We start from the raw sequence: 13,535 nt of genomic DNA, 5'->3' as shown, positions 1-13,535 counted from the left end.
TTTTTTTTTTTTTTTTTTTGTGTGTGTGTGTGTGGTGGTGCTAGGGATTGAACCCAGGGTCTTGTGCATGCGAGACAAGTACTATGCCAACTGAGCTAAATCCCCAGCTCCCAGAACTGAATTTTAAAGAATGCACTACCACTACCACTTTAAATCCATGCAGCACCACTTACTTTGCTGCCAGTGAGCTGACTGAGATGTGGTTTCAGTTCATCACCAATTACCGCATGAACAGCTACCAGGCAGAAGACGCAAGCTTTCCGAACACTGCTCTCCGAATTATCATAACCCTAGGGAGAGAGCCCATTGTTAGTACTCCTGAGGGATCTGAGGAAATACCTTTGCAACAGAAGATGCAACTCGAAAATGAGATCCCAAGAACACTGAGGCAAGAAAACTGATGACCTAAGTTACTTTTTCAACGTCTGCAGGCACGGATACAACCTTCTCTCCTCCCACTTCACTGTGCTCTACTCTACTCCTAGGTCTCATTATCATTATCTCATTTTTCTTGATAAGCTGCACTTCTCTGATTCTGAGGTTGCTTCTTTGCCACCAAAAGTCTCCAGATGAGCCTTAAAGAACTTAGCTTCAGGGCAGCCAACAGCCTCTCACTATCTAATAAAATATAAATTCCTTGGTTTGGCAGTCAAAGTAGTGTCCTGTGATTCAAGCCTAATTATGTCTTACATCTGTCCCATCCCTGTCCCATCCCTTCTCAAATCCAGTTTATGTAAACTAATTCCCTTATGCTTTTTAAAAATTTGTTCTTTTTGGATACACATGTCAGTAGTGTGTTTTGACATAGATGGACATAATACCTTTATTTTATTTATCTTTATGTGGTGCCTTACACACACTTGGCAAGCACTCTACCACTGAGCTACAACTGCAGCCCCAATTTCCCATTCTCTTCGGGAGGGTACTGGGGTTTGAACTCAGGGGCACCCGACCACTGAGCCACATCCATAGCCCTATTTTGTATTCTATTTAGAGACAGGGTCTCACTGAGTTGCTTAGTGCCTTGCTTTTGCCGAGGCTGGCTTTGAACTCATGATCCTCTTGCCTCAGCCTCCTGGGAATGTGACTCAGTGGTTAAGTGACCCCTGGGTTCAATCCTTAGTACCAAAGAACCAAAAACAAAGAAAATCCTCTGCACAGAAAGGTTAAGTGGAGACCTGAGGATAAAAGTAAATTAAGAGTAAGGAAGGTGATAGAGACAGGGAAATATGCAGTGACCTCAAGAGACAGTTCAGTGCTTTCTATGAATGAAAAATTCATTATAGGAGCTCATAAAGTAGGAGGAAAAGTAGGAAGGAGCCAACTAAGAGAACTGCAGCAAGACATAAGGGCTCATTCTGTTCATGGGAATCTCTGAAGGGCTTTAAAGGAAGGGTGTCATGTTAGAGTTAATTCAGAAGGTTGTCGTTTTTTTGAGTACCGGGGATTGAATTTAGGGACAATCTACCACTGAGCCACATCCCCAGCCCTATTTTGTATTTTATTGAGAGACAGGGTCTCACTGAGTTGCTTAGCACCTCACTTTTGCTGAGGCTGGCTTTGAACTTTAAATCCTCCTGCCTCAGTCCCCCAGCTGCTGGAATTATAATTCTGTGCCACCTTGCCTGGCCCTTCATTAACTTTTTGAGAAACGGTCAAACTGCTTTTTATAACAGCTGCACTACTTTTCTTTTCAATCAGCAATTTATGAGGATCCCGATTTCTGCACATTCTCACCAATACTTGTTTATTTTGTTTGATACAGTCATCCCAGTGGGTGTGAAGTCAGATCTCATTATGTTTTTTTTTTTTTTGGGGGGGGGTACTGGGGATTGAACTCAGGGGACATCAGCCACATGCCCAGTTTTTTTTTTTTTTCCTTATATTTTATTTTGAGACAGGGTCTTGCTAAATTGCTAAGGCTTGCTTTGAACTCATGATCCTCCTATCTCAGCCTACTGAGCCACTGGGATTACAGGCATATGGCATCATGGATAGCTCATTATGGCTTTGGTGCACATTTCTATAGCGAACATTTTTTTCATATGCTTGTTAGTAATTTGTCTATCTTTTGATAAAATGTCTATTCAAGTCTTTGCTCATTTAAAAACTGCTGTTAAGTTAGAACAGTTCTTTATATTCTGGATAGTAGACCCTTATTAAATACATAATTTGCAAAAATCCTTTCTCCAACTCTATGGGTTGTCTTCCTACTTTACTGATAATGTCCTATGATGCACAAACATTATTATTATTTTTGCAGTGCTTAACATCGAACTCAGGGCCTTGTGCATGCAAGACATCACTCTAATCCCTGAGCTACACTCCCATCCCTAAAATAGTTATTCATTTCAATGAAGTCCAATAGATCTTTTTTTCATTAGTGCCTTGGGTGTCATATCTAAGAATCCACTGCCATACCTAAAGTCAGAAAGATTTAACCTTGCTTTTTCCTAAGAGTTTTATAGTTTTAGACCTTATATTTATATTACTGACTCACTTGAGTTATTTATACATGGTATGTGGTCACTGAAGTCTCTTTGTTATCTCAGCAGTCAGTCAGTAACCTGACAGAGATTTCCTTAAATGCCTAGAGCCAAAACCAAACAAATATTCTCCCAGTTTTTGAAGATTGTCTCTGAGTTGGAGTATACACTCAATGCAAATGACATGATTTTGTACTTCTTTATGACTCAATAATTCTCCATTATGTAAACATACCCCATTTTTTAAATCCATTCATCTGTTGCCAGATACCTGGCTGATTCCATAACTTGGCTATTGTGAATTGTGCCACCACAAACATGGGCGTGCACATATCTCTGAAGTATGCTGATTTTAACTCTTTTGGCTAAATACTGAGGAGTGGTATAGTTGGATCATATGGTAGTTCTATTTTTAGTATTCCCCTGTCCTCTGCCCCCTCATACTGGGGATCAAACCCAGGGGCACTTTGCTAGCAAGCTACATCTCCAGCCCTTTTTATTTTTTATTTTGAGACAGGGTCTCACTAAGTGGCTTAGGGCCTTGCTAAACTGCTGAGGCTGGCCTTGAACTTGCAATCCTCCTGCCTCAGTATCACAAGTTGCTGGGATTACAGACATGTCCCACCATGCCTATTTTTAGTTTTTTGAGGAATTTCCATACTGATTTCCATAGTGGCTATACCGATTAATATTCCCACCAACAGTATGTAAGGGATCCTTTGTCCCTGCATTCTCACCAGCATTTATAACTTTTTTGTATTCTTGATGATAGTCATTTGGACTGGGGTGAAATGGACTTCCTTTTCTTTTTCCATTTTCACTCTTTAATCAGAACTCAGAGCTAAATTATAGTTTCAGGTTATTAAATGCACAAACTTAGTGATAAAACTATTAACAAAAAGCATTACATGAATTCTGAGAGTAAGTGGTTTTCTAGGTCAGGGGGTAGGAGAGAAAACAGGAACAAGATCTTCTCCAAAGGAGAAGGGAACCACGTTACTCAGTGAGCCAACAAAGGGTTTTGGCTTTAACTCACTAAGGGCAAGAAGGAATGTCAGTCCTGATCTTCACCACAGCAAATCAGGAACTCCAATTTTTCAAACTAATTACAGACAAAAGAGAGAAAATAACTCCAAACTGACTGACTGGTCTGGATGACTAATGAAGTGTCCTATATTCATGAGTTGGTAAAAATCATTGGAGTGACTGTTGGAGAAGGGAGACTTTCATGTATTTTCAGTTGTTATAGTCTGGTAAGTGTTAGTCTTGCCAGACCACCTTGTGCCACCCCTTGAAGACCACTGGTACACTTATACAACATGTCCGTCATGGTCCTGGCTGGTACTGTGTCAAGGTCATATTTTGCACCTCATGTTTTCTCAATAACAACATTAAATGCACTAGAAAGCAGACCCAGAGAACCTAGAGTATTAGCCTAACGTACACATTGCCTAGTTAGTCATCATACATAAAACCTGTACATGGGCTGGGGCTGTAGCTCAGTGGCAGAGCACTTGCCTAGCATGTGTAAGGCACTGGGTTCGATCCTCAGTACCACATAAAAATAAACAAATAAAATAAAGGCATTCTGTTCATCTACAACTACAAAAAAACAAAAACAAAAACAAAAAAAAAACCTGTACATATCTTGGTTTGGATCGGGCCATGTTCTGGGTTTCTTTCAGTCCTAGTTGAAGACCATTCACTACTCCAAATATAATTCCTGTCATGCAATATCCTTCAATGGTAAGAAAGGCTAGCTCAATTTTGGCCCAGGTCTTATTAGCTCCAGTTGGTAAAACTCATCTATACTGTGAACAAGATATCATGGGTCCACATTTAAAAAAGGAGACTACAGAGTTCATACCAGTTAGCAGAATGCCAGCCAATCTGCATACAAGTAACCTTTGTCACTACTTCTCCTATTGCCTTCCATGGTGTCACAGCAAACTGCCATGGCCTTCCTGCCACCTCCTCAGGTTGAGGTCATATGCTTGGCTACTGCTCCACACTAAGTGTGGAGCATTCTTACTTCTTTTGAGAAGTGTCCGTGCACTTCATATGCACATTTACTGATTGGGTTGTTTTTTCAGTGTTAAGATTTTGAGTTCTTGATATATTTTGGATATTAATCCTTTGTCAGAAGAATAGTTGGCAAAGAATTTCTCTCATTTTGTAGGCTGTTTCATCACTCTGATTATGATTCCTTTGCTGTAGAGAGGCCTTTTGATGCCATCCCATTTGTTGATTATTGCTATTATATCCTGAGCTATTGGACACGTATTCAGGAAGTCACTGCCTGTGCCTATGTCTTGAAGTGTTTCCCCTAAACTTTCTTCAAGCAGTTTCAAAGTTTTGGATCTTACATTTAGATCTTTGATCCATTTTGAGTTGATTTTTGGTACAGCATCATTTGTTAAGAGGTAGTCTTATCTGTAATGTATGTTTTTGGCACCTCTGTCAAGAACTGGATGGCTCCAGGGCAAGAGGATCCCAAATTCAAGGCCAGCCTTAGCAACTTAGCAGAACTCTGTCCCCAAAACAAACAAACAAACAAAGGACAATGGAATATAGCTCAGTGTTAAAGTACCTAACACCAAGAAAATCGGTGTTCATTTGTTGATATGGCTCTCTTACATATTTTTTAAAATATTTTTTTAGTTGTAGATGGACACAATATCTTTATTTTATTATTTTTTTTTTAATGTGGTGCTGAGGATCAAACCCAGTGCTTTCTACATCGAGGCAAGCACTTTACCACTGAGCTACAACCCCAGCCCTCTCTTGCATATTTTAAAATTGGGTATTGTGATACCTCCAGCATTATTTTTTTGTTTGTTTGTTTTTTGAAATAGGGATTGAACCCAGGGGTTCTTTGCCACTGAGCCTTTACCCCCAGCCTTTCTTATATTTTAAAGTTTGAGATAGGGTCTCACTAAATTACTACCTCAGCTTCCCAAGTTGCAGGTACTACAGGCATGCACCATCATTCCTGGTCTCTATTATTACTTTTTGCTCAGGATTGTTTTGGTTATTTGGGGTCTTTCTTGCTTCCATATGAATTTTAAGATTGCTTTTTTCTAGTTCTGAGAAGAACGTCATTGGTATTTAAGTATGAATTTATTAAACCTATAGATTACTTTTATTCACATGGCCATTTTAACAATCATTAATTCTGCTGATCCATGACGTGAGAGGTCCTTTTGTCTAGTGTTTTCTTCAATTTCTTTCTTCATTGGTTTCTAATTTTCACTGCAGAGGTCATTTTCCTCCTTGGTTATTTCTTATCCCTAAGTATTTTAATTTTTTGAACGGTATTGCTTTTCTAATTATTCAATGTTGACTTTGTTTCCTGCTACTTTGCTGGATTTATTAGTTCTAAGTCTTTGGGAAGAATCTGTAGTATTTTTCTAAGTACAGAGTCATATATTTGTAAATAGGGATAATTTGATTTCTTCTTTATCTATGTTATTTGTACCCTGCCCCCTCTTTTTCTTACCCAAAAGTTCTGGCTAAAATTTCAAGGTCTATATTGAATCTAAATGATGAGAGTGGAAACCCTTGTCTTGCTCCTGATTACAGAGAAAATACTTTCAGTTAGTCTTTCCCCAATCAGTATGATGTTGGCTATGGGTCTGTCACATATAGCCTTTATTATGTTGAAATATGATGCTACTGAACCACATCTCCAGACCTTGTTATTTTTTATTTTGATAAAAGGTATTTCTAAGTTGCTTAGAGACTTAGTAAGTTGCTGAGGCTGGCTTTGAACTTGTGATCCTGCTTCAACTTCCCAAGTTGTTGAGACTACAGGCGTGTGCTACCATGCCTGGACTTATTCATGCTTTTTACTAGCTTTTATTGTTTCCTACATTTACTCCTGTGTTTTCTTAAATTTAGGTTTAGGTTTTCATTTGCCTTGTATCTACATTTTTCTAGTGTACCTATATTTTAGATACCCTACAGGCTACTACTTCCTTCCTTTTTTGAAAGGGAGGCTAAGTACCTTTTTTGTGGGGCCTGACTCCACAACCCTTTTGTTATTTACATGTAAGTGGAATGGGATTATGTATATTCTATATTTTAAGAGAAGTCTTCTATGTAGGGGTTGGAGTGCTGTTATAAAATCTTTTTGTGCATTACTACTGTAGAACTGTCTCTTCTTATTTCCTAAAGGTATTAAAAATATGGCCTTTCTATGAAGCTATATCAGCCATAGTATTGGTATGATACTCAGTTTAGCTTCTACTTCAAGGAGATTTTTTTGTAGGTGAGGAGCTCTTTCTGGAAGATAATTTATTTCTTTTCATTTAAATTCATTTAGTTCTTGTTCTCTCTCTCTCCTTCCCTTGTCTTTCTCTTCCACCCCTTCTTTCTCCCTTTTTTTTTCTTTTGGTGATACTGGGGGAATGAACCCAGGGCTCTCTATCACTGAGCTACATTCCCAGTCCTTTTATTTTTAGACAGGGTCTTGCTAAGTTGTTCATGCTGACCTTGAACTTGCAACTTTCCTGCCTCAGCCTGTGAGTACCTGGGATTATAGGTGTGCACCACCATACCCAGCTACTTTGCAAAGTATTTCAAAGAGCCCTGAGGATTCAGAACATCCCAGCATAATCTTCCCTGTCTGCATTTATGCTTCCACCATAACTTTTACTCAGATAGCACTCTGAGAACGGGGACCTCTATTTTAGAGGCAAGAATTTATGTGATTCTCTAGCTCCAGGGTCATAAAAGTTAACTTTTGGATTTTCTTCAGACTCTTCTAAACTATTAGGATCCAGAGGAACCCACCGGTGGTGATGGTTTGGCTCTCCCTGCTTGCTTATATTTTGGGGTTCACTAAGATATCTTTTCCTAATTGTGTCAAAGATGTTTTCATGTTTTTTTATATACAATCCTAGGTCTCAGTGAGATGATTTTTTTGGTCAAAAAATTTAGAGAGAGACCTTCAGAAACTATATTATTATTGTCTCTTGCCTCTCTTTGTTCTTGCCCTAATACCCAGAAAGCTCAATATTAATGGTTTATGGGAAAAAAAGCTAAAATTTAAATTTATTTGAGTTCTTCTGCTTTTTCAGATAGGTTCCCAATAATCATGTATACTATAAGATTTTTGCACCAAGCTGATCAGCAAAAATAAGATATTTACAATCACAGTTACAAGAACCTTTTGCTAGTATTCTCAGTTATTCATCCTATAAATATTTATTCAGTAGTCATAATATTTATGAAATATATATACTACATAAACTCTGTGCTTAGTAACAAAACATAGATAAAAAATAAAGAGATCTGAATTTTATTTTATTAAGTAATAAGTTCAGGACAAGGCCACAAATATAATATTATAGATGTACAAAGAAATGAATGATTAATTTTCTTTAGGATTCTTTTTTTTGGTACCAGGGATTGAACCCAGGGGTGTTAACCACGGAGCCACGTCTCCAGCCCTTTAAAATATTTTATTAGAAACAGAGTCTTGCTAAGTTGCTTAGGACCTCGCTAAATTGGTGAGGCTGGGTTTGAACTTGGACTCCTTCTTCCTCAGCCTCCTGAGTCACTGGGATTACAGGCTGAGCCACTGCACCCGGCTTAGGACAGTTTTTAATATACTTTATGTAATACTAGCCAGCAATTAAAATTACATTGTAAAATATTATTCTTTGGGTAGAAAAAGTTCACAATATATAGCTAAGTTAAAGCAGATTATAAAATATTATCCTACTTTTGCTAAAGTGCTTATATACATGGGGATGTGTACATACAGACAAAAAGATATAATATCTATGACTGTAAATTAGTATAACTACTTTGGAGAGAAATCGGGCAACATCTAGAAATTCTGTTTTTAGATATACACATGTAAGTAGAAGAAGATATTATGTTCCAGGAAGTTCACTGTATATTGATGCTAATAAAAAAAAGGAAACAATCCAAACAGTCATCAACAGATGGACAGATAAACAAATGTAGTATGTTATTCAGCCATAAAAAGACAGGAAATTCTGATACATGTTATAACATGGATGAACCCTGAAAACATGTTAAATGAAAGAAGCCAGAGAGTAAAAAAAAAAAAAACATTTAATTTCACATATAAAGAAATCTAGAATAGGTAAATTTTAAAGACAGAAAGTAGAAGAGAGATTACTGTGGGCTTGGAGGGAGGGAGGAATGGGATGTTATTACTTCATGGATATGGTGTTTTGGTTTGGGATGAAGTAGTAGTTCTGAATATGGACAGTACTGGTGGTTATACAAATGTGAGAATGTATTTAATGCCATTAAATCATATATTTAAAAATGGTTGGGCAGTGAATTTCATGTTATGTATATGTTACCACATCCATACCACCCACTTACTGAGACAACCCTAGTTATGGAAAGACTGTCCTGAACATCACAGGCAGCAGGAAGGCTTGGTCATGCCACTAGCGCTGCTTGGAAAGTGCCTCAAATAGCTCACAAATGTACCATACCTTGTTCTTTCAAGCTTTGCTGCTTACCTGTATTAAGCCTGGCATAATCTCTGGCAAAAGTAGGTTAAGAGTTTCCTTGGATACTCTCTCTATCACTTTTGTTTGCATTTTGATTGCAGCCAGATTAATTGGGTAATCTGCAGTCTGGATGATAGGACAAAGCACTTTGATGCACTGCTCTGGACTAATGGAAGTAGCCAATACTGATGCAGCTTCCTCAGCAGATCTCACCACCTAAAACAAAGAGGAAATTAAACCGGGAAGTAATTTTTAAAATCTTGTAATATGCCCCAGAAGTATAAACTTTAGGAATATTTACTAAGTCATGATATTTGAGGTTCACTGTAAAAATACTGTAGTAAACAAACATAAGTGAGGGTAAATATAAACAGAGTAGCAAATGGCAATAACTGTTGAAGCTGGATGACAAATGCACCGGGCTTTATTTCACCATTCTCCCTCCCTCTGTGTCCTTTTACTCTTGGATAAAGCAGTGCTTATTTTTTATCTACTTTTTGAGAAAGAGTCTATGTTACATTGCCCAGGCTGGTCTGGAACTTGAGGGCTCCAATGATCCTCCCACTTCAGCCTCCTGAGCAGCTGGGACTACAGGTGTGTACCACCATGCCTGGCTAGAGTAGTTTTTAAACTGTACTAGTCTTGCTAGGGTGTGGAGGCTCTATTTACCTAGACTGCAATGTGAATGAAGTTCCCTGTATTGGCCACAGTGAGGTCCTACTCATTATTTAATTACCTCAACTGCTGAGTTCTAGAAGTACTTTACACATTACAACTCTTAGTCCCTTATTAGATACATGGTCTGCAAAAATTCTTTTTGGTACCAAGGATTAATTAAACTCAACGGTGCTTGACCACTGAGTCACATCCCCAGCCTCCTTTTTATATTTTATTTAGAGACGGGGTCTTGCTGAGTTGCTAAGTGCTTCGCTAAAATGCTAAGTAGCTTTGAACTCTGATCCTCCTGCCTCAGCCTCCAGAACCAATGGGATTACAGGCATGCACCACCAAGCCTGGCCTGATAGTGTTTTTTGAAGCACTAAAAAGTTTAAATTTTGATAAAATCCAATTTAACTGTTTTTTTTTTCCATTGGTTTCTTCCGCATTTGGCATTATATCTAGAAACTACTGCCTAATCCAATATAACAGAAATTCAGACCTCCACTTTCTCTGAGAATTTTATAGTTTTAACTCTTGCATTTACCTTTGATTCATTAGCTTTGAAAACAAAATCAGATAAAGTACTTCTCAGAACTGTCCCATTTTAGGTGAAAAGGCCATAATATTATCATAATTCATATAATAGAAAAGAATATATGCTTGCATCTTCCCCTAGGGCTGGGGACTGAACCTAAGCTCTTGCACATGACGGGCAAACATTCAACCATTGAGTTATAAGCCTAGCCCATAGGCCTATATCTTAATCATGTATTACTTTGAATATAAAAAGGAAACAATTAATAAGGGTACTTTTAATGCAAAGTTTACATGGTTCATGCAATAAAATGCGAATAAAATCATAATTTAACTGTCAGATAACTTACTTCTTTTATATATATGTATATTTTAGTTATAGATGGACATGATACCTTTATTTTATTTATTTTTATGTGGTGCTGAGGATTGAACCCACTGAGCCATTATCCCAGTCCATAACTTACTTCTTTATGAGGATCTTTGTGTGCTTCCAACGTTTTCATGACAGTCAGTTCTGCATAGTTTTTAAATCTTGCTGGTTGATGCCTTAATATTTCTCTTAAAACCTTTAATGCCAAAGCCCTGATTGTAGGCTAAGAAGAAACATTTAATGTTTTTAATATTTTATGTGATAGTGATAGACAATCTTTAACATTTTTTTTTTTTTGTACTGGGAATTGAACACAAGGGCACTTTACCACTGACCCACATCCCCAACCCTTTTTATATTTTTTATTTAGAGACAGGTTGTTGCTAAGTTGCTCAGGGCCTTGCTAAATTGCTGAGGTTGGCCTCAAACTTATGATTTTCCTATCTCAGCCTCCTGAGTTTCTGGCATTACAGGCATATGCCACCATACCTGGAAACATTTTCAATTTCTACAACTTCCGTACTTAATTTCGGGGAAACAAAATCTGTAGATATCTGCATGAAGTATGTAGCATTTTACATAATTTTAGAATATATAATGGAAAATTCACATCATGCTTTTTATATTTGTAAAAAAATATCATTCTAATATAGGAAATTTTACTTCTGAACAAGTAATTCATATTTGCAAAATTAATCTGTACTTTCTTACAAGAATTCAGTCTGTAATCTTTCATTTTTACTATTGTCAACTGTTCAAAACTGTTGAGCTCCTAGGTTTAGAATAAAAAGTAATTTATGCTAAAAGTTTCACACAGAGGAAGGCAGCCGAATAGACTCATCCTCCCAATTTCTGAACATGTGTAGTATCTGACTAATAGGCAATCTAAAAAGAGACAGGTAGGACAGACAGACAGGTTTATATATTCTGTCACTTACCTCTTTATCACCAAGGGTTTCAAGCAATAAAAGCAATATTGTTTTGAAGTGTTCATCCCAAACACTGAAAGATTCTTCCTGTGTCAGTTTCATGAGTTCATAGAGGGCAATTTTTCTTTCTTCTACACGTTCATTGTGGTTGGAGAGTTCCTTCAACAACTCTGCAACTAGGTCAGAATGGTCTAGGGAAAGATCTATCAAAAGAACATAATATTAATTTTTTAATAGCTCACTTTCACAAGAATGGGGGTGACAATTTTATAATATGAAACCCAGATATAATCAATGTTGGTTGTAAAAAAAAAAAAACATTAAGTAATTTTCTAACCCTAACCCTAACCCCAAACAGCAATGTTATTTAAACACTTTTTATAATAAAAACACTTGAAAGAACAGTGTAATGAACTCCCATATACTCATTATCCAGATTTAATAATTACCATGATCTTACTATTCTTATTTCTTTCTCCCCTCCTTTCTCCTGAAGTAAATCCAAACATGTCTCTTCCTTTTACTTCAGTACGCAAGTCTATATTGTCAGGCCAAGAGGCTTTCTATGTTGGGTATTTTATTTTTAGTGATTCTAATAATGATCACTGGATTTAAATGGTGACAACTTGATCCTATCATTTTAAAGTCCCTCCCCCCCCCCATCAACATCAACCTTTTAATGGTCTGCACCTGAGCAACAGTCACTGTGCAGACCATTAATTAAAAGGTTGATGTTGATGGGGGTGGGGGGACTTTAAAATGATGGGGATCAAGTGTCACCATTTAAAATGGTAATTATCTAATCGTAATATTCCTTCCATAGACTAGAATTTCTCCACAGAGAGTAACTTTATTAACTAGAGCTATTTTGATTACAGTGAAATACAATTTGATAGAAAAAAGAATAAATGCTTAATATATTTTTCTTCAAGTTTCAAAGTAAAGAGTTGAAATCAATGATTTCCTAGGAGTTTTGATTTGCTTTTGCTTAAGTATGAACTCATGGATTTCATGAGTGTTAAAGTAATCAGAATAGTGCTTTGAATCATTTTTTAAAAATTTTTATTTTATTTTATTTTTTAGTTGTAGATGGGGACACAATACCTTTATTTTGTTTACTTAATTGTATATGGTGCAAAGGATCGAACCCAGTGCCTCACACATGCTAGGCAAGTGCTCTACCACTGAGCCACAACTCCAGCCCCATTTTTTAAGAAAATCTAAAGATCGCACTAGAACACTGGAAAGTACCAGAGTTCCTCCTTAATTACTTTAACTGCAGGACCCAGGCAGTGGCTTGAGCTTATGTCACAGACTCACTTGTTTCCTAACTCCTCTGGAATAAAATCACCACAGAGCATGCCACACACCAATATTACAATACTGCTGACTTAAGAAGAACTATGGCATTAGGATAAATAAACACATTCATAAATCCCACAAAAATCACCCTAGAAACTTTAAGTTATCAGGGCTGGGGATATAGCTCAGTTTGTAGAGTGCCTGCCTTGCATGCACAAGGCCCTAGGTTCAATCCCCAGCACCACCAAAAAAAAAAAAAAAAAAAAAAAAAGTAAGTTATCTAACTCTCACAGGTGTCAGAGGATTATTAATGCAATTCACAAGAAAATGCTTTTGAAAGGAAGACTTTTCCATGAAAGGATGTTTATAATTGCTCAAAGCAGACTGCTAGAAATTACTTGATATGTAGAAGTCTGGACAGACTATTGAAAGGAAAATAGTTTCCACCAGAGAAACCGCATAAGTTATTTGTTACCAAACTGAACTATTTATATCACACCAAATGCCATAATCTTAAGATAATAAATTTTTTGGCTGGGGTTGTAGCTCAATGGTAGAGTACTTACCCAGCACATGTGAGGCACTGGGTTTGATCCTCAGCACCACATAAAAAAATAAAATAAAATAAAGGTATATAAAAAAGATACTAAATTTTTCCTTTTCTGACACAGTAGGGCACTGGGGTCAAGTGCAAAGAACACAGGTTTTGTGGTTCACCAAACCTCTGCCTCTTACCCTCCAGTATGGGTGG

General features: G+C 37.2%; 1 protein-coding gene across 50 annotated transcripts in view; it reads right to left on the bottom strand.

The window, feature by feature from the left end:
* The window catches only part of Clasp2 (cytoplasmic linker associated protein 2), a 191,423-nt gene that overhangs the window by 3,469 nt on the left and 174,419 nt on the right, over nucleotides 1-13,535 (bottom strand). For all 50 annotated transcript variants that reach the window (XM_048794715.1, XM_048794730.1, XM_048794720.1 and 47 more), the window contains 4 exons: nucleotides 11,492-11,685; nucleotides 10,648-10,776; nucleotides 8,996-9,202; nucleotides 174-290 (listed from right to left, as the gene is read on the bottom strand). In XM_048794715.1, coding sequence (XP_048650672.1) covers nucleotides 174-290; nucleotides 8,996-9,202; nucleotides 10,648-10,776; nucleotides 11,492-11,685 — 647 coding nt within the window. The remainder of the gene's footprint in view (nucleotides 1-173; nucleotides 291-8,995; nucleotides 9,203-10,647; nucleotides 10,777-11,491; nucleotides 11,686-13,535) is intronic.

Source organism: Marmota marmota, unplaced genomic scaffold (assembly GCF_001458135.2).
Source record: "Marmota marmota marmota unplaced genomic scaffold, marMar, whole genome shotgun sequence".
In the NCBI taxonomy this organism is placed as follows: domain Eukaryota; kingdom Metazoa; phylum Chordata; class Mammalia; order Rodentia; family Sciuridae; genus Marmota; species Marmota marmota.
This window is presented reverse-complemented; position numbering and strand designations above follow the sequence as displayed.